Source organism: Lithobates pipiens, unplaced genomic scaffold (assembly GCF_037356315.1).
Source record: "Lithobates pipiens isolate NorthernLeopardFrog02 unplaced genomic scaffold, aLitPip1_a1.2 Scaffold_22, whole genome shotgun sequence".
Lineage (NCBI taxonomy): Eukaryota > Metazoa > Chordata > Amphibia > Anura > Ranidae > Lithobates > Lithobates pipiens.
The window spans coordinates 193891567-193913536 of record NW_027507784.1 but is presented as its reverse complement, the minus strand read 5'-3'; the positions used below and the strand labels follow the sequence as shown (position 1 = coordinate 193913536).

Here is a 21970-nt window from a genome sequence, read left to right as displayed (position 1 = left end):
TGCTTGCAAGGGGGTACTCACAAACCATCTGTAGAAGCAGGGAAGGTATGCAACTTTGTCCCCGAAAGGCAGTAGCAGAGAGACCTTGACAGAACACTTTCAGAGAAGCAAGATGGTAATGGTGTAGGCGTTGCATAAAAGGTGGGAAAGGTGCATGTGTGCAATATAGGAGGTGGCACAGCACATTTACAGTGAAGGCACGCAATGAGGTAGTCATGCAGGCGCAGTAAGGTGGGCATGTGTGACAATTCAAAAAAATGGAGTAGCACCCAACGTTCTCTTCCTTGTTAGTACCATTTACTTTTCAGGTTTTTGCTGCCCTGTCCCAAATTTTCTGAGACGTTTTGCTGCCAATTTCAAAATCACCTTATTTTTGTTTTCTTAAAATGGTGCATTTTCTCAGTTTAAATCATTTTATGTACTTTCTATTTTCTAGTGTGAATAAAATATGTATTTTTTTTGGATTTCCAATTCATTGCATTTTGTTTTAGACTTTCCACTGTGTCTTAACTTTTTTGGAATTGGGGTTGCAAGTTGAGCACATTATGTTTTGAATTTGATAATTTGATATTAAAGCGGGGCTCCACCCTAAAGTGGAACTTCCGCTCATCGGAACCCCCCCCCCTCCGGCGCCACAATTGGCACCTTTCAGGGGGGAGGGGGATGCAGATATCTGTACAGTACAGGTATTTGCACCCACTTCCGGCATAAATTTCCGCAGAATCTGCGGATATTTACGCCACTTCCTGCGGGTCCCCCGCTGTCCGCTGGGAAACACACGGATCCCAGGGACAGCGGGGACCATCCTTATTGAGCAGCGCGATTCGTGCATGCGCAGTAGGGAACCGGGAAGTGAAGCCGCAAGGCTCCACTTCCTGATTTCCATACCCAAGATGGCGGCGGCAGCACCCGAGAGACGATCGAGAGATCGGCTTCGGGTGCTGACATCGCGGGCGCGCTGGGCGGGTAAGTGTCCTTATTTTAAAAGTCAGCAGCTGCGGCCAAACTCTCGCTTTAAGAGGAATTGTTTGTTTATTTTACTTTAGAGCACTGCACCATTTTTCTTTGACAAATCAATCAAGGGGCTTGACTGAAGACAAACATCTTGATAAAAGCAGAACAAAGCCTATTGGAAAGTTTTGGCTTCTCTTAGCAGAGAGGGGTGTCCACTCTCCTAAGACACTAGCATAAAACTAGAGCAGGATGGGAGTGGGAGGGGTTATGACTAACAGCTTTGTTTGGTAGTGTCCCACCTTCTGTAGCCAGCAGCATAACGCACTTGTCTCAAAATACTGATCCGGTTTATTTTTTACAGCAGGGATTTAAAAATGAAAGTAATATTTACATCCTATTTAACAAGATTAAAAATGTATTGATATGATTAATAAATAAAAAAATAAAGAAGGATATGTTAACTCACCTTGAAGAAAGTGGACCAAAAGGAGTAGGAAAGGAAGAAACACCCCTCTGCCTGCGTTTTCTAAATGCCTGTTCAATAAGTTTGGCTTCAGATGTTGGGTCAATTCTCCAGAATGAACCTTTTCCGGGCTCCTCTTGAGAACGTGGTACTTTGATAAAGTAACGATTTAGTGACAGGTTATGCCGTATTGAATTCTGAAAGAAAAAATAAGGAAAAATTATCAGCTTTAAAGCAGAGCTCCACCCAAAGATGAAACTTCCGCTTTAAGTACTTGTGACCCTTTGACATGCCACATTTGGCATGTCATTTTTTGGGGGGTACCTAGTTTCTACAGGTACGCAGCTCCCACTTCCTCTCCTGCCGAGTAGGACATCACCTCTCCCCCCTCCCTTCCAGCACTCACTGCCCAGCTATTCACAATGCGCAGTGCACGTGCCGCTGTGAATTCATAGCCATGCTCGCAATGACGGCTCCGCAGAGAGGAGGGGGAGAAGCGAGGCTTTGGGTGGCCGCATTGCTGGACTGTGGGACAGGCGAGTGTCTGATTATTAAGAGTCAGCAGCTACTCTTTTTGTAGATGCTGACTTTTAAATGGGTGAAACTCTGCTTTAAGAATACAGGAATGTTGAAAATAATGAATGAAATACAGCAAAGCCATTTTCTACAACTACATGAAACAAAGTTCAATGTCAGAAACTCACAAGTCCTACTGCTTTATATCAGGACTTGACAAATGTGCTTTGAATATAGGAGAGTTTTTTTTAACTAACAAATCTTATGGGGGAAACATGTAACATGTTCCCGAAGTTGAAATTCTCTTTTGACCCTTTTGCTGGCAGTGTAATTTTTTGCACACGTTTAACAGCTTGCCCTCCGGAAGATTTACCACCCTTCATGACCAGGCAATTTTTTTGCAATACGGCACCGTGTTACTTTAACTGATAATTGCATGAAGTGCAACGCTGTACCCAAATAAAATGTAATGTTCTTTTTTTACCACAAATAGAGCTCTCTTTTGACAGTATTGGAGCACCCCTGCGTTTATTATTATTTGCACTGTAAACAAAAATAGGCCGACAATTTAAAAATATATATTTTTTTTACTTTCTGCTATAAAACATACCAAATAATTTTTTTTTTTTTTAATTAAAAAAATTATGGGATCATTTTGTTTATTTTTTTACTTGTAATGGTAGCAATCAGCGACTTATAGAGGATTGTGATATTGCAGCAGACAGTCAGGACACTTTTTGGGGACCAGTGCTAAAAATGCACGGTCACTGTAATAATGACCCTGGCTGTGAAAGCGTTAAACATCAGGGGGCGATCAGAGGGTTAACTATGTACCTAGCCGGTATTTGTGCATTGTGTGGGAGGTGCTTAAATAGGCAGAGAGCCATAACGGGCAATCTGCCTAATGATAAGTGGGTGCCGGCAGACAGAGTCCACGTTATCTGCAGATCAGCTCCCACTGTGTCTAATCACAGCGGGAGCGGGTCACCAGCAGTGCACCCCAAACCCCAAAGTGTCAGATCACGAATTAGGTACGTGATCAGGTACAGAGCAGCTGCCCTGCTGCAGTACATGTACAGTGGGCAGCCCGGACGTGGTTAGAAAATCATTTTAAGCATGAAGATTACATAAAACACCCAAAAATGTTATCTTTTCTGAAAGCAGACACCCTAGAGAATAAAACAGTGGTAGTTCCAATTTTGTTTGTGTCACACAGTATTGCCGCAAAAAAAATAAATTAAAAATTAATTGTAGGAGGGCACAAAAACACAATAAAATTAACAATTTTTTGGGTAAAATATAAAAGCAGAGGCTGCAAGAAAATATATACCCAATATGACAACCCTTAAACATGTCAGTATTTTTTTCATAGGCGACACTTTAAAAACTCCCTATAACAACTCATCAGTTTAGCGATATGAAGGTCTGGAGCTAGAATTGCTACTCTCATTCCAGCATGTGCGGCGATATGCAACATGTGTATTGCAATCAACGTTTACAGGTGCAGGCACCCAGCAGGTTTACATTTGAACGTGCATACATGTGGAGATGAGGGGGCCTCAATTTGTTTTAGTTTTTGGGGGGGGGGGGGGGGGGGTTGGGGGTTTATATGCTTGGGTGTAATCTTAATTTTCTTTCATTAAAGTTTCCCCCCCCCCTCCCCCATCACATGGGAGACAAAAAGTCCTTTATGTGATGATTCTTTTTTGGTGACCCTGCATGTCTCCCCTGTGCACTGAACGGAATGCAATGCACATCGCGCTGCATTACATTCTTTCCTGACCTTGATGGCCGGGGAAACTTAACGGGGACCCAGAAGGTCACTTCCAGGTCAACAACTAGAAGGGGAGGAGACCGAACATGTGTCTGCTCTCTTCCCTCCCCCCTCTACCCAGTCCCGTGCCTGCAGACGATCAAGTGGAGCCAAGGATAGCGGAGGGGGGGCATTGTGGTGTCCAATCTTCTGGTCACAATGGCAACCTGGCACCTGCTTGTGTCTAACCATCACTCATCCTAAGGCCTTGTACACACGGTATGAAGTTCAGAAGGGAAATGTCTGCGGATTTTCGGATCGTTAGCACAGTGCATTCGACAGATTTGACTTTTACATCAGACAAAATCTGGATGTACAGGCTATAACAGTTTTGTCTGATGTGAACTCAACGTCTGATTTTTGGATGGTCAGTACAGAAATCAGTCACACAAAAGTCAAAGTACAAACACGCATGCTCGGAAATCAAGGAACGACTGGGAAGAGTTTGGTCTTGTAAATTACCTTTCGTAATCTAGAATTAACATTCGTGATGTGGCAATTGATGAAATGTCAAAATTCTCATCTTCTTTAATGGGATAATAATGAAGCTGCTTGGCATGTAGTTATGTATTTTAAAGGGCATTTCATTTGTACGATCTGAAAATCACGACTCAATCACCAAACTTTTACTAACATGAAATTAGCAGAAGGGGCCCAAAGGGTGGCGCTTGAGAAATTAACTTCCTCTTTATACTCTCACAGTACGTCACTACGTTCGCGTTTGTCAAATGACAATTTGCGGATAGTTAGTATACTGGACAAAATCCTGCACAGGTCCTTTTGACAAAAATCAGACACTCGGTCGTCCAACAATCAGACCGTGTGTACGAGGCTCAACATTCAAGCAGGTGCCTAGAACAGGTCAGACCACACCAATGAGCATCTTAGCACAAATTAGACAGGCCATAGACCTTAAAAGGACAATCAAACCTGCAGGTGTGGTTGAAGGCAACGCAAACAGTTGACAGATCACTGCATCATTTCAATAAAAAAGAAACCTATTTTGCAAGGAATACCACAACTGCCATTGCTGACCTCATAAAATGCAAGTCTGGTTGTTCATGCCATCATTTGTTTCCAAGAAGCTGACTCCAAATAAACATACACAAGAGATCAGCCTCCATACTCAAAATTTTCTTGCAAAGTTGAAATCCAAGCACAAAGCTAAATACACAGATAAAAAATATGCGGGGAGGCGTTTTACATGTCAAATGTTTTGTTTATTGTATGTGCATGTTAAAGCACACCTCTCAATAATATTCGTAATTAGTAATAGAGGTTGACTGATATATCGGCTGATATTTGCAGTTTTTTAATTAATCGGCATCGGCCGATTATGCTGATAAAAAGGCCGATTTAGAACTACAGCACGACTTGCAAATGACTTCTGTAATAGAAGTCAGTGCAAGTTGCCCGAGTCTTCATAGAAGCACCAAGAAAAGAGTAAAGAGATACAATGTTTACACTTGAATGAATGAACTCCATTCAGTGTGCAGAGTTCTCAGTTTAACCATTTAAAGACTAAATCTTTTCTGACACTTGTTGCTTACAAGTAAAAATCCTGTATTTTCTGCCAGAAAATCACTTAGACCCGCCAAAAATTATATATATTTTTTTTAGCAGAGATCCTCTAAAATAGCGGTTGCTGCAATATTTTATGTCACACGGCATTTGCGCAGAGGTCTTTCAAATGCAATTTTTTGGGGAAAATATATACACTAAATACACTAATGATTTAAAAAAATAAAATAAAAAAATAAAAAAAAAACAGTAAAGTTAGCCCATTTTTTGTTTCGTCCAAAAGTTTTGACTACCTGTTTTTATTTTATAGTTTTTTGTTTTTTTATCTAAATCATACATACAAGTAAACTGATTGGAGGTTTGTTTTGTTTAATAAATGTTTAAAATGTAAGAAATTTTCTGTATCATTTATGAAGGCTGCTTTCACACTGGAGCGGGCAGGCGTTGATGGTAAAACGCTGCTAGTTTTAGCGGTGCAATTCGGCTGCTAGTGGGGCGCATATAACCCAGCTAGCGGCCGAGGAAGAGGTTAAATGCGCCCGTGAAGCACCGCTGCCAAATCGCATTGCATGCGCTTCGGCAGTGGTGCCCATTAATATCAATGAGCAGGAGTGGTGGAGGAGCGGTATACACCATTCCAAACGTGCTGCTTGCAGGACTTTTTTTTTTTTTTTAACATCCTGCTAGCAGATCGCCTCAGTGTGAAAGCACTCTGTCATTCACATAGACTGCAGGGGAGGCGTTTTGCAGGCACTTTACAGGCGCTATTTTTAGCCCAAAAGCACCTGAAAAACACCCCAGTGGGAAAGGTGTCTGTTAGATTTTATGAGATGAAGGGGGATAAAAAAAATAATAAATCGTCCTAACATAAATCGGCCCCAAAAAAAAAAACGGCATCATATATAGGCCATCGGCCACCATGATTTCAAAATATCGGCATCGGCCAGAGAAAAACCCATATCGGTCGACCTCTAATTAGTAATAATATTAGTTCCTGTTCTGTCATATTAAAGCATGTAGTCTTTAACCTGGAACAAGTATAGAAATATTGAATTGCAACACTTTTTATACTTGTTTAAAGTAGGCTTGTTCCCCAGACCTGGGATTGAAATGCATTAGAGCCATAAACAGCCATTACCATTTTCAGAAAGATCAACAGAAGCCCCATATTGTCTCATGATGGGGGTTTTTTTGGTAAGAATTTCACAAACTTCATTTGCAATAAAAACCTTTGTAAAAGAATTTCACAAACAACCTCCCTGCATCTTCTCCCATTTCATACGATGTCCCAGATTGTTCTGTGTTTCTCACCCCAACTCTTTGCTGAACAGCGTTTCTCAAAGCCACTAAAGTCTGTGCTCCCCTTATAGCTAAATTCCACTTACACTGACCAATGTGTGTGCTAGGCTGATAACATGGCTCTGTCATAGTGAGCATTAGCAGTTACTGTCTGCACCTTTGTGCATTTTCTGGCAGCCATTGTTTTCTTTGACAGTTCCCCATTATCCTCTTTTGCATGTCATTTGCCTAAAATTTCCTGGAACAATAGACAGGTTGCAGCAGCCACACAAAGTTGGATTTACAAGCACTGAGATATGAGGGCTTATGGAGGTTACTAATGAACAGGCCATGGGCATTTGTGAAGTTCTTAAAACTGAACTATGCTGAATCTGAACACCACAAACCAAAAATGCTATTTAATTTAGAATATTCAAAGCAAACATCCAGCTATGTCTCCATACTATATTTTGCAAAGAAATCACTTTGAAAAACACCTCCCAGCATTTCTGGCCATGGCCATCTTGAGTAAGGGCAGATGATTCATGCAGCATTTACTTCTTAGAAATCATATGCCTGTAGTTCAGGCAATAAGGCAGGAGGGTGTGCTTAAAACCCCTCCTCCCTTCCTGACATCATTTACCTAGGCATGAAAACCAAAAACGTAAAAAAGAGGTTGTATACACCGGTTTGTCATTTTTACCCACAGGCAAGCCTATAAGGCTTACCCATAGGTAAAATGAATATCTCCTGAAATGTACACCGTTTAGGAGATATTCACCCGGCATGAAGCCGCTGACGTCCGTGGCGAATGCGCCCTGAAGGTCTGGCGTATCGTGACGAAACTTCAGAGCTTCTTCCTGGAACCGTGCTCTGCAAATCTGCCCTTCGAATGTACTTTTTTATTTTATTTGTGACAGGAGGTTTAACCTCTTCACACCGAGCACATGCAAATATGCAGACTCTCGGCGGCCAGGCTTTGCCGCAGAGAAGCTGCATATTTGCGTGCATTAACGCCGACAGTGTTGTGCCCAGAGGGCGCACCTTGCATGCTCCCGGCTTAGTGACCAGCGGCTCACGGAAAGTTCCCGATCGCTGTTTGCGATCTGGACTTTTCGATCAATTGACCGCTGTGACAGCCAATCACAACAGTCAAGTGGCCATAAGCCCCACCCCTCGGCATAGCAAACCCCTTAAAGGGCAGACCCAAGAGGTTAAGGCTTGACATGTTGGGTATTTACTTAGTACAACCTCAGCTTTTATATTTTACCCAAAAAATTTGATAATTTCATAATTGGCAATTACAAATAAAATACAATCTCTTGTGGTATGAAAAAATAAATATTCTGTATTGGCTACACTTACCTGCCAACCTTTATCAGCAGATCTGTAATATGGGTAATGTTTGGTAATATGAGCATAGATGCCACTCAGTGTGAGCTGTCGATCTTGTGCATAGGAGATTGCCTGAACGATGAGCTGTGCATAGGAATATGGGGGCTTAGAGGCATCCTGAGAAAACAGAAATTAAGAATGTATTAAAAATTAAGACATAGAATAAATTGCCTGCTGAAAGTGTTAGTTCCTTGTCTGTTTCTAGCTTTAATACTTTGAGAAACAGACCTGACTTGGAATGCAGCTAGTGTAGTTAGAGGAAAGGTTCCTGCTCTGCATCCTTACACTGGTTAGTGACCTAAAGTACTGAAACCTTGGGATAAACATAAGTCAAGCAAGTGTATCAGGCAAGAGGAATCAGCCACATGACCACACAGAGGATCCTTTTAACTTGAACTTTACTAACCAGTAAACAACAATGCAAGCAAGGTCAAAATGACAAAAAAGTGTGCCATAAAGTATAGAACAATGTTAAACTGAATATTAAGATGTACAAACAGGAGCTCATAAGAGCAATGTTACTGCAACTGAAGACAGTTATAGTACAGAACAGTCTCCAAAAGGCTCAGACACTAGAGAACAAACACTACTTGAGTAAACCGTAAAATACATAAACAGCTACTTGCACTTAGCCCCTGAGATAACACCTCTCACAGTAAAGTCAAGGGTAGATTTGGGTACACTGGAGAGCAGGTGGAGGGATCTCTTAGCTGGCACCGCAGGTTAACAGCTGAAAAAGTCCAGGACTGGTACCACAGGTGGGCAGCTGGAGATGCAGGTCCACCCCACTTGATGCACCGTACACTGGTAGCAATTCCCAGTATTCTCTGCAGTGGCTGGGTCTTGGTAGAAATTGCATGTTGTGCTCCAGCCTGGCAGCCAGCAAGTCAGGGCTGTGGGGATCCACACATCTGGCTGCAGATCACATGCACAGCCACTTCTGCCTCATCAGATGCTGTCCCCATGAGCTCCTGAGAGTGGGAAAAGGGGAAACCTATTCCCTAGGCATACCCAGGAGCCCCGGGGACTATGAAAAAGGGAGTTCAAGAACCTTGTGTATGCATCTGAACAGAGCAAGAAAAGGGAACCATTGAGAAAAAAATTAGGCTGTCATTGCTTGTTATAAACAAGACAGCTCCCCTTTAAAATTCTATGTACATAATAAAAAAGTCCTTAAGACCTTTTAACACTGAAGGGCCGCTAAAACAGCGCTTAAGCGCCAGTCATTTTCGCAGAGCTTTTTGGGCACTAGCTGGGCGGGTTTTTTAAGGTCACGTGACCTTTAAAAAAAATCCAAAAAACATATGCTTTGTGGCACTTCCGAAGCGCTGCCCATTCATTTCAATGGGCAGGGGCGTTTTTGGAGTGCTTTTTACAGTGCTCCAAACCCTCCCCAAAGATGCTGCTTGCAGGACTTTTTATAAGGTCCCGCAAGCGCACTGCCCGAGTATGAAAGCACTCATGCAAATGAATGGGAGGCGGTTTTCAGGTGCTACTTCTAGAGCTAAAACGCCTGAAAACTGCTTCAGTGTGAAAGGGGCCTTATAGTGATTACACATCTTGGCATTTACGTGAACCTTAATATATGTAGCAGATCAAAATAAATCAGGTTGATGATAGATAAAAATAGATTTTTTTTAATTTTCAGTTTAAAGAATAAATCTACTACCAATATCTCATATTTGGGTGGATACTGACAGATTCTTATAAAGTCTGGGGACCACATCAGGGAAATAAGAATCTACTAAATTTCTCACCGGCACAATACTTATTGTACTTGTCTACTCTCCCCAAGAAACGCTACTTCAAATCAGTTGCGATGCACATGGTGAATGCAGCGAGAATGTGTGTACCTGTACACTGGAGGTCGTCACGGCCACCTTCAGTGACGGAATGGTAACGGAGGATTAACCGCATAGCGGAAATGGAGGAGTTGATTCATATTTCCGCAGACAGAGCAGATAAATTTGCACACATTTGGGGACCTTGGTTATCCTTTAGAAACTCTGCACAATACAGGGAAGCCATACAAGCAGAAATTAACAGCTCTCTGATCCCCTAAAAATCTATTGGTAGCCCAACCTTATCAAGCAGGTGGGGCTGAGCCCTCAGGTAGAGGATAGGGTAGATGGTGAAGTTCTCACCCCCTACCCCGGACTGAAGGCTCTAAAACCCAGAAAATAGGCCGCTATTTATGCCTGGGTCGCTGACCCAATCAGGGAAGCTGCCCCCACCACCTCAGCACTAGTCTCCCTACCCTTTTCCACCCCCCACCCCCTTCCCCCCCCTTTTTTTTTTTCTCTGTCCTCTCCCTGAGTATAGAAATGTTTTGTCTATAAAAGAGTGCGCCGAAGAGTATTAGTGAAATCCCCGACCCGTCATACTTTGTAAGGACCTGGCCAACAGGGGGATAGTCTATTGCCTTCATTTACCTTTCATTAGCGCTCCAACTCTCAATTTTAGGGCTACGTCGCCCACATGTTATGTCCTTATAGACTAAAAGCCAAGTACAATAAGTCAAGTGTAAGACAGGCTGGAAGGGTTCGTTTATATTGTTTCTGTTATACTTAATGTTGATGCAATTTTTTTTTTTTATTATTCTCTTTGTTTTGTTTTGTTGTTCCCTGAACATGTTTGTTTAGATACCATGCTACTGAACATGGAAATATAAGCCTGTACAAGATGCATCTCTTATGTCCTTTGTCCTCAATTCTTATACTATGTAACAATGGAAGTTATTTCTCTTTTGTGTTCCCCCCCCATCTACTTTTTTTTTTGTTCTGTATCCTTACATTTTTGTTATGTCTTTCCTCTTTTCTCAATAAATCATTCATGAAAAAAAAAAAAAAAAAAAAGAATCTACTAAACCCTACTGATGCCATAATTGCTCTCATTTAAGAAATAGGTGGAGACGACATCCAGATTATTTGTGTCTCTGTGAGTTGTGGACATCTGGTGAGTGGTTGAAGCCATTTCCATCCACACAAAACCTTAGATACTAAAATACAATCAAAACTGTTCTGTTGCTCCTAATACCTAAATTACCCTTTCATGTCCTTAAAGCAGAACTTCACCCAAAAGGGGAAGTTCCGCTCTTCTTCAGCCTCCCGCCTCCCTTTACATTTGGCACATAATTATCTTTTGAGGGTGGTGTTACCCGATTTTGACAGGTACCCGCTTCCCAATTTCGGTCAGATAACCGCAGCAATCTGAGGGCAAGTTCGCCTCCACACAGCCTTCTGGGACACATCTAAGGTCCCAGAAGACTGTGGGACCATAGACAAAACGCAGCACAGCTCAGTATGATCAGTGGGAAGCCAGCTGTAAAGCCACAAGGCTTCAGTGCCTGTTTCCCTTAGATGCTGGCTCCTGGATCAAAAATAACCAGAGTCAACATATATAGTCACTAGCTCATCACTATAGTGACTATATATGTTGACTCTGATTATATTTGGTTCATAGGAGCTATTACATATATTTTGAATTGTATTATTCCTATTTGTGATGTAAATGCTGACGTAGACCCATATATGTGCGGATACAAGTTCTTTGTGTCAAGTTTTTAGCTCTCTAATTTTGTATGTTTTCAACTTTTGAATAAATTTATATATAAAAAACATTTTTTTGAGTATATAACTGGTGCCTCTAAAGTCCTAAAGTCCCCATACATTTTTCTTTTTTCAAACAGTGGAGGGCTTGTTGGATTGCTCTCCATGCGTGCCTTTCCTGCAGTTCCCAGGTCAGACATTTTCAGGCAGCTACCATTAGGTCTTGAGCATCTGATGTCTTGCAGATTTGTAAGTATGGGTCCCCTTTTGGTTGATACCCAATGTTTGCAATAACTGAATACATTGCATTATGTGTGTCATATATTCCTAAACTATTTCTACTTTATAAACAATTGTGTGTTCATCAACCCTTGAGGAAGCGACGCCGTCACAAAACGCATCAGGTTACATAGATGCAAGTTCATACCTATTATGGACTGATCTTTGAAACACTGTACCTGGCTACAGAATAGCATGTATGTACTGACCAATCTGCTTGACTATGTGGCAATTAAGTCACTGTTGATCTGATTGTATTGGAGGAGTCTCACGGGTCACATCCAGCCATACTACGCGAGTTAGTTATAATACCCTTTCATAGAGTAGGCAAGTATAACATCTTTTACCTTCTGATCCTAGGTGGCGCTTTGAGAACTGAACGGGTTTCAGTAGAAACCTTGAAATGTTTGTTTCCAGAAGAATGGCTCTTAGACTTAGGTGGTCTGGCAGAAAAGCATGGAGGTCTGTTAGCTTGTGTGGAGACACAGGAAGGTTGGAGGAAGTTAGGCAGGGTGAAGACAGAGGTTGAAACCCTAAGGGCACTTTCACATTGAGGTGGTGGGGGTGGTAGCGGTAAAGCTTTACTGCTGTTTAAGTGGCGCTTTGCCGCCGCTAGTGGTGCACCTTTAACCCCCCTGAAGGGGTTAAAAGTGCCCGCAAAGCACCATTGCTGAAGCGCTTTGCAGACTGCTTGAACCTTGTGACTAAAAGTATTGACAGGAAGACTACCCTTACAGAGAAAACAGTGGAGGGAAAAATTAATGTGTGTGCCATGCTTACATAGGGATAAAGTAACTGTAGAACTAAAATGAGAGCGCACCAGCCTTGCGCACTACCCAAGTGGTATCTTTAATAGTAGATAAAAAGAAGTATACTCAAATCAGTAATCAAAGCATATCAGTCCATGATGGACACAAAGGAACCAGGTCGCCGAGACCATATCCAGAAAACCAGAGGACCTTCCAAATGGCTAAGGCATTTCGAGGGGAGATCCCTTCTTCCTTCAGAGTCAACTCCAGGGATTGCTTCTTCTCCCATTAACCAAGAAATTGTATACTATGGGGGGGGGGGGGGGGGTTCTTACATTATCTGTGATTTCAGTGTGACTTGAATGGACATCTGTTAAATTAAATCACACAGATGTCAGCAAGCTGCACATGAAATTGCACTAATAGTCAGCTTTGAAGGTGTGCTGAAGTAGCGTGGCTTCAAAGCCGTACTGGTGTGAACAAGGGCTTACTGTCAAAGCTTGTGTAAAAAAGAAAAAACTGCGCTAGACCTGGAAAAAGAATAATTAATTAAATAAATAAAAGTGGATAAATAAATCTATAGACTGCAGCGCAAATGTGGGATACACACACAATAACAAAAAGGACATATATGGAGCTGCGCCAATAAACAATTATTAAAACGTGAATAATGAGTCCACATTAGTTCATCATCCATTAGCAGTGGTTAATCAGCCATTAATACCTCGTGACGCCACACAAAAACCAAAAAATGCCCGAGTGGTGGGCACTTTTTGGTTTCTGTGTGGAGTCACCGAGGTATTAATGGCTGATTAACCACTGCTAATGGATGATGAACTAATGTGGACTCACTATTCATGTTTTAATAATTAATTGTTGTTTATTGATGCAGCTCCATATATTTATTCCCAAATAAGCTGCGCCATATATGTCCTTATTGTCAAAGCTTAATTGAACAATCTGAAGTTAGAAGATGATCATCAGCTTATAGGGAAGCACGTCATGCAACCGTCTTCATACACTTACGAAATCCTGCTCCTTGGGACAATGCGCGTGCAAGAGAGCTTGATGTCATCCGCGGCAGTCTCCTCATGCCGACTCCACGTGGTTTTATGTGACGGAACGCTTTTTTGCTGGCGCTTAATGGAAGTGCCTTGTATGCAAGTGCAATTCTTCCTTTTTATTATATCAAATACATACATGCCAGCGGAGAGCACTAAATATTTCCTGTGCCAATAACATGTACCTGTCTAGAACTTGAATTTGGCTCAGGCTGCGCCACTTTTCGAATGCATGATTTTGTAAAATCTACTAGAGCCATTTCTCTCTGTACATCAAAAGGGAGTTGGCCTTAAAGTGGTAGTAAACACCTCTTTGTAACTTTTACCTACAGGTAATTTTATAATAAAGCTGACCTGTAAGTAAAATTTATTGTTGATTGCTTTGCATGCACACTGCACTCTGAATTGAGGGCACAATAGATATGTGTCGTCAACACAGAGCTCTGTGCAGCAGCTGAGGCTCCTGCACATGCGATGTGATCATATTAGCATCATGTGTTTGCAATGCATACTAGCACATTATGCCATAAACTTGCAGGGGGGGGTAAAAGTGGCACATTTTGGAACTGACAAAAAATGTTAAAATAGCTGCGCTATCCCCTATAGTGAACAATTATTAGAATGCAATCAAAACACAAATAGTGCTCAAAATATGATGATCGTCCCTTAAAGTGCAATTAGTATTGAAAACAATGTGCTCCTCTTACCTTAGCCAAAAGGAAAAAGTGTTGTGCTATGTGGAAAAAAAAAAAAAAAAAACACAATGTTTGTGTCCCATCATCACTCCAGTGCCCTCCCAGGACCAAACCCACCATAAATTGTTGACCTGAGCTTAAAACAAACAGGGTAGGTTCTAAACACGCATGTCTGGTCAATCTCTCATTGTGGGTCCCATTAGAGATGGGCTCTAGCGTGTTCGGGATCCTAGTCCCAACCCACGTGCCCGATCCCACCAGGAAACCGGAACTGCACACCGCTAATCACAGACATTGAGACATTTCCTAGTTTGTGCAGTTGCGGATCGGGAAATGTCTCAGTGCTTGCGGTGTGCAATGTTGGCTTCCTGGCGGGATCAGGCAGGTGAGTTGAGACTAGGATCCCGACGATGCCAGAGCCCATCTCTAGTCTCACCATGCGTACCACCTTCATTTTCCATACAAGAAAACCAGAAAGGGTATCATTGCATAACTATTTGTTTAACCGCTAGCCAACTGTATAACTTACATACACATCGGCAAGGTGGCTCTGCTGCGGCGGATCACATAGCTGGGATGCAATCCGCACTCCCGGACATGGGCATGCGTGCCTGCCCGACTGTGCTGTGATACAATCCAGCACTGACCAGACCTGACCTGATCAGCATGTGCCTGCCTTTACAAAACCTAGGCACAGGAAATCATGGTCTCTTTCCTGGAGTCCTTTTCGGTTCCAGCGTGAGAAGAGTGAGTAAAAGCAACACACACACAGTAAAACACCTAAATATATAGGTAAGGTGCAGCACTTATATAAGTCCACAGGAAATAAATCCAAGTCAAAACATCCAACAGTCTCCTCCAGAAATATGGCTGCATCCCAGCATACAACATCGTCACATCACCAACTCCTCCCTACGTTGTTTCGTCATAGATTGATGACATCAAGGGCATGGCTTGACAGACGCTCTGATGCTTTATATATGCGGGACAAGGTAGATAAATGGCGCAAATAAGCTGAATTCCAATCACCGGAAGTCATGAAAACAATCACGGTCATTAGACAGCAGCAATGGGTCTTTAGAAATTGTGTTTCACAGCAAAAATAAAAAAACAAATTCTATAGTTGAATTCGTAAAAAGAGAGTCTACTGAATAGAATTCCTTAAATTAGTAACGGGAAATAAACTAAAAGTAATTAAAAAAATATATATATTAAAAAATATATACAATGCTCGAACGTAGCACCATCTTGTGGTCAAAGGGAATAATATATTGTAATTACATTAATAACAAATTTGACTAAAGCACTAACATTTATACAGTATAATAATTAACATGCACCTACATGGATTATAAAAAAGGATGTAAACCACATGACGCTTATTCCACAAAATGTCTAAATAAACCCAAACAGAGGACTGAAACACACCATTAATTATGCATTGCTGATAAATGCATTTACATCCCACTCGATATTCATACCATGGGGTCTATATGTTTTAGCCCTATAAATACATTGGGTTTCTAATTTGGAAACCCCTCTGGTCATATGGCTTCCCCTCCAATTACCAATGTACTTCTCTATATCCCAAAATACAGTCCCCTTTAGATTCTGATTATGGTAGGTTTCCTAAATGGGAAAAAAAAAACATATTGTGAAAAAATATCTGTTGGGGGGGGGGGGGGGGGGGGATCTATTACATTTGGAGCGACTTGAGGTTTGAGCGGCAGAGCCCCCCTAAACACAACTGCAGGTAGCTCTCGAAGAAGAGGTCCCAAGACCCTATCATTACGCAAAATCGTTTTGATGGCGTATTGCTGGGTAGAGGAAGTAGTAAAAAAATTAAATTTGAAGGTATCAGAGACAAACTCATTCAGCATGCATTTCTTCCATATAAGGAGAACTTCGTCTATGTACCTTTTCCAGAGGATCAACTCTGGTCTAAGTCTCGCATAGATGGCATCCTCCTCCCACTTAGCCATAAACAGGTTGGCCATACTGGGCGCAAACTTGCCTCCCATGGCTACCCCTCTATCCTGTAAGTAATATGACCCCCCCCCCCCCCAAACCAAAAGTAGTTCCACCCCATAGCAAAGTCAAGAAGCGATAAGACAAATCCCTGTTGGGATACCACCAGATTGTCAGATTCAAGGTAATGTCTCACAGCCTCTTGACCGTGCTGATGGCATATAATTGTGTATAGGGACGAAATGTCGGCTGTAGCCAAGATATAACTGTCCTTCCACTCCACGTCTTAGGAATATTGATCACTTGCATTGAATCCCTCAAGAACAATGGAGCCTTGGTAACCAGCGGTTGTAAGAAACGATCAATATATTTTGCCACCTGGGAAGTAACCAAATTCATAACCCTTATAATCGGCCTTCCCAGGGGGTGCACAGAGTCCTTAGAGTCCTACACGGGGAACAGCTGGAACCAAAAAAAAAAAAAAAAAAAAAAAAAAAAAAAAGGACTTCCTAGTGAGTGTCTTGTCCAGAATCTGGACTCTGGGGCATATAAATCCAGATTGTCCAGATTAATATTCGATTGGGATACTTATGTCCCTCTTGCTGGTAACCCCACAACCAAATTTAAGAAGGAACTTATATCCTTGGTGGATAAGGGTTATCAGAACAAGATACTCACTTAGGCTGGATTCACACCTATGCATTTTTAGTGCTTTTTGCATTTTGTAGATTTGAACTACAGAACATGTTCCATAGGAAACCATGTTAAATGGACTGTAGTGCAAATCTGCAAAACGCAAAAAGCACTAAAACTGCATAGGTGTGAATCCAGCCTTAAAAGGAGAAGTCTTTTTTGGTTCCAGCTGCTCCCCGGGTACCTGTGATTTACTACCTCCCCAAGGTAGGATGTTATGATACATTTTTCTTTGTTTACCAAATGACAGCTGGGCGGCACAGCTTTTGTTGTGGGTGGACATCATGACGGCTTCACAGAACGACCATTTTGGGGGGAGTGCAGCGTGGTGATCGCAGCCGGGCCGTGTTGCTAGAACAGAGCACGACCTCAAGTGCCCACCAGTGCAAGAAATGTGTGCCCACCACTGCCAGCAATCAGTTCCCACCTTTGTCCACAAATGCCAGAAATCAGTACCCACAAGTGATGCCAGTCAGTGTTGGCTATCAGTGCTGCCCATCAATGCACCCCATCAGTGTGCGGCATATTAGTGCCTCCTCATCAGTGCAGCCTATCAGCGCCCATCACTGAAGGAGAAATATTACTTATTTACAAAATTTACTGACAAACTAAGAAAAACTTGGCGAAGGCCGAGCTCGACTGGACGGCTTAAGTTGGCAGGATATCAACAGCAGCTGAATAACTGTGGAGAGAGATGGGAGCTGGCAATTAGCCGACAGCTGAGTGGCCAGCACAGAGAATGAAGGACTGAGCCCAGCCCTGACAGTACACCCTCCTCAACAACCCCCCCACCTTGTGGGACCACCAGGCTTGAGGGGAAAAGGTTTCTAAAAATCACGGATGAGGACAGGGGAATGTACGTCTGAGGATGAGACTCAAGAGCGTTCCTCCGGACCGCACCCTTTCCAATGCACCAGGTACTGTATGTGCCCACGGTACCTATGGGAGTCAACAATGGAGTGTACTTCATACTCCTCATGGTTCTCAACTTGTACAGGGTGAGGACGTGGCACAGAGGAAGTAAAGCGGTTGCAGACCAAAGGTTTTAACAAGGAGACATGAAATACATTCGAAATAGGCATATTAGAAGGAAGGTCTAAAGCGTAAGCCACTGGGTTAATCCTGCGAAGAACACAGAAAGTTCCAATAAACCGAGGTGCAAACTTCAGTGGGGGAACACGAAGTCTGAGATTGTGAGAGGACAGCCAGACCCTGTCCCCAACCTGGTAGGAAGGTGCATGCAGGCATCTGCGTTCAGCATAGAGTCCTTACCTATCATTAGCATGATGCAAAGCCTCCATGACTTGTGCCCAAGTGGAACAAAGACCACAGAGATGCTTCTCTAACACAGGAATACTCTGCGGAACAAACAAGTCAGGCAACATGGCAAATTCAAGCCACTGTTGTGAACAAACTCTGCCCACGGTAATAGGTCTAACCAGTTGTTATGATGGTCAGAAATACAGCAACGTAGGAATTGCTCCAAGGACCGATTGGCTCATTCTGCAGCCCCATTAGACTGAGGGTGATACGCAGAGGAAAAAGCAAGCTGAATTCCCAACTGTGCACGCCAGAACCGGCACACAAACTGACAACTCCTGCCCGAGACAATCACCATGGGTAGCCCATGTAAGCGCAAGATCTACCGAACAAAAATGGAAGCCAGTTCCTTAGAAGTGGGCAACTTAAGTGGAATACAATGACACATCTTGAGAAGCAGTCAACCACAATAAGGATAACTGTATTACCCTGGGAGTTGGGTAACTCCACAATGAAATCCATAGACAGGTGGGTCCAGGGCCTCTCTCCATTGGGTATGGGATGTAGGAGGCCCACTGGCAGGTGTTGTGGATTCTTACTCTGAGCACACATGGAACAGGCAGCTATGAAGGCAGTTACATCAGCACGTAGACTAGGCCACCAGAATTATTGGGAAATGGCCCAAATGAGTTGATTCTTCCCAGGGTGGCCAGGTGCCTTGAGAGAATGGCAAGTCTGGAGCATGGCAGTACGAAGACTCTCTGGGACAAAGCAGCGGTCACAAGATTTCTCAGGAGGAGCATGGACCTGAGCAACAAGATAGTTGTCACCCAAAGGAGAAGTGAGACTGGTGCGAACCGTAGCCACAATACGATCAGGAGGCGTCACGGGAACCGGAACAGACTCAAACTTGGAAGTGGAGGAAAATTGTCGTGGGAAGGAGTCAGCCCTTACATTCTTAGTACCGGGTAAGAATGAGACAATGTGATTGAAACTTGACAAGAAAAGAGCCCATCACTCCCTTCTGGGTGAGAGGCATTTAGAATTTCTGCCATTACTAGTAAAAATAAATAAATAATAAAAATGACATAAATCTAGCCTCTATTTTGTAGACGCTATAACTTTTGTGCAAACCAATATATGCTTTTTTGCAATTTTTATTACAAAAAAATATGTAGAACACCACACATCGGCCTAAACTGAAGAAAAATTATTATTTTTTTAATTGGGGGATATTTATTATAGCACAAAAGTACGAAATATTGTTTTTTTTTTTTTTTTTTCAAAATTGCACAAAAATTATAGCTCAAAAAAAAAAAACAAAAAAAAAAAAGGGAGATGATCAAATACCACTACAAGAAAGCTCTATTTGGGGGAGGTCAATTTTGTTTGGGTACAGCGTTGCACGACCATGCAATTGTCAGTTAAAATGACAGTGTCGGATCGCAAAAAATGGCCTGGTCATTGAGCAGTTTTATCCCTATTGTGGGGTCACCAATACGCTATATGTAAATTGAAATCATATCCCCTCTCAAGCGTCCCTTCTCCAGACAGCATAAGTACAGTGCTCGCAACCTTTCTTCATAACTTCATCTTCATCCTCCAGAGCCTTTATTAGCTTTGTTGCCCTTTTCCTTCCTGAGGAATGGTGCCCAGAACTGGACAGCATACTCCAGGTGCAGCCAGACTAGAGTCTTGTAGAGTGGGAGAATTGTCGGTTTATCCCTGGAGTTAATCCCCTTTTTTAATGCATGCCAATATTCTGTTTGCTTTGCTAGCAGCAGCTTGGCTACTAAAGACCCCCCACTTCCTTTTCCATCCTAGATTCCCCCAGAGGTTCTGTTCCTAAGTGTATTGATTGCCTTCATATTTTTGCCACCCAAATGCTTTATTTTACATTTTTCCACATTAAACCTCATTTGCCATGTAATTGCCAAACCCATTAATTTGTTCAGATCTTCTTGCAAGGTTTCCACATCCTGCGGATAAGTTATTGCCCTGCTTAGCTTAGTATAGTCTGCAAATACAGAGATTGAACTTTTTAACCCATCCTCCACGTCGTTTATGAATAAATTAAATGGGGATCAAGAAGTGGAAAATGAGGTGTTCTGTTGAAACCAAGCATGGTCATGGTCATGTAGACTAAAATTTCAGCCATGACTACCAGGAAAATTGTTCGGGACGCAAAGAAAAACCCACAAATAACTTCAGGTGAAATACAGGACTCTGAAAACATGTGGTGTGGCTGTTTCAAGATGAACAATAAGGAGGCACTTGAAGAAATATGGGCTGCATGGTCGAGTTGCCAGAAGTAAGCCATTACTACACAAATGCCACAAAGTATCCCACTTACAATACGCCAAACAGCACAGAGACAAACCTCAAATCTTCTGCCACAAAGTCATTTGGAGTGATGAGACCAAAATTGAGCTTTTTGGCCACAACTGTAAACACTACATTTTGATAGGGGTCAACAAGACCTATGATGAAAGGTACACCATTTCTACTGCGAAACACGGAGGTGGATCGCTGGTGTTTTTGGGATGTGTGAGCTATAAAAGGTATTGATGGTAAAAAAAACTGGAGGAACATTTGCAATCATTAGCCAGGAAGCTGCGCAAAGGATGTACTTGGACATTCCAACATGACAATGATCCAAAACACAAGGTCAAGTCAACCCATCATTGGCTACAGCAGAATAAATCAAAGGTTCTGGAGTGGCCATCTTAGTCTGACCTCAATATCATTGAGCCATTCTGGGATCTTAAGCATGCAGTTCATGCAAGACAGCCCAAGAATTTACAGGAACTGGAGGCCTTTTGCCAAGAGGAATGAGCAGGTTTACCATCTGAGAAGATAAAGAGCCTCATCCACAAATGCCACAAAAGACTTCAAGCTGTCATTGATATTAAAGGGGGCAAAAGACAGTATCTCACAGACAGTATGAAGAACTGGGGTATGTAAACTTTTGATCAAGGTCATTTGGGTAGTTTGTTGTGATTAAGGCTCCATGCACACTGAAGCTGATAAACTGCAGTTTATTGGCGTTTGGGCGTTTTTTGTAAAAGCCCATAAACTCCACTCTATGTTAGCCTATGTGTCCATGCACACATGGACATTTTTTCAGCTTTAATGAGCAGTGGAGTTTATGGGCTTTTTTCTGAACGCCAGAAATTCGCGTTCAAAGTGCCGTTTTTCAGCGGCAAAAAACGACAAACGCTCATTAACGCTCGTTCATTAGTGTTCGGCATTCTATTTTTCAATGCATTGTGGGATTTTTGGAGTGTCCTCTGTGTATTTTTATAAAAACGCCCATTAACGCTAACGCTGTAAAACGCTCATTAACGCTCATTAACGCTAGTATAAAACGCTGTTAAAAGCAGGTTTTTCAACCAGCGTTTTCTGCCAGCAATCTGGCGTCCAGAAATAGCTTTTTTGAGCTTCAGTGTGCATGGAGCCTAAGATTTAAAAAGACTAAACACAGTTGATTCATAATAAAATGGCTTCAGTCAAACAAACACTTACCAAGAGTGAAAGAAAATATTTTGTGTTCTCATTCATAGTCTCTGAAAAATGGCCAAGAAATCATAAAATTCTGCCAGGATATGTAAACTTATGAGCACAACTGTGAAATATATATTATACACACACACACACACACACACACTATCTCACAATTTTTGTAAATAAATTTATTATATCTTTCCATGTGACAACATTGAAGAAACTACACTTTGCTACAATGTAAAAGTAGTAAGTGTGCAGCTTGTATAACCA

At 42.2% G+C, this 21970-nt stretch overlaps 1 protein-coding gene across 1 annotated transcript in view; it reads right to left on the bottom strand.

Annotated features, from left to right (window-relative positions):
• The window catches only part of LOC143924453 (forkhead box protein K1-like), a 117017-nt gene that overhangs the window by 60565 nt on the left and 34482 nt on the right, over positions 1-21970 (bottom strand). Inside the window, exons 4-5 of the mRNA XM_077448778.1 lie at positions 7911-8057; positions 1421-1614 (exon numbers count right to left, since the gene is read on the bottom strand). Of these exons, the coding sequence (XP_077304904.1) occupies positions 1421-1614; positions 7911-8057 (341 nt within the window). The remainder of the gene's footprint in view (positions 1-1420; positions 1615-7910; positions 8058-21970) is intronic.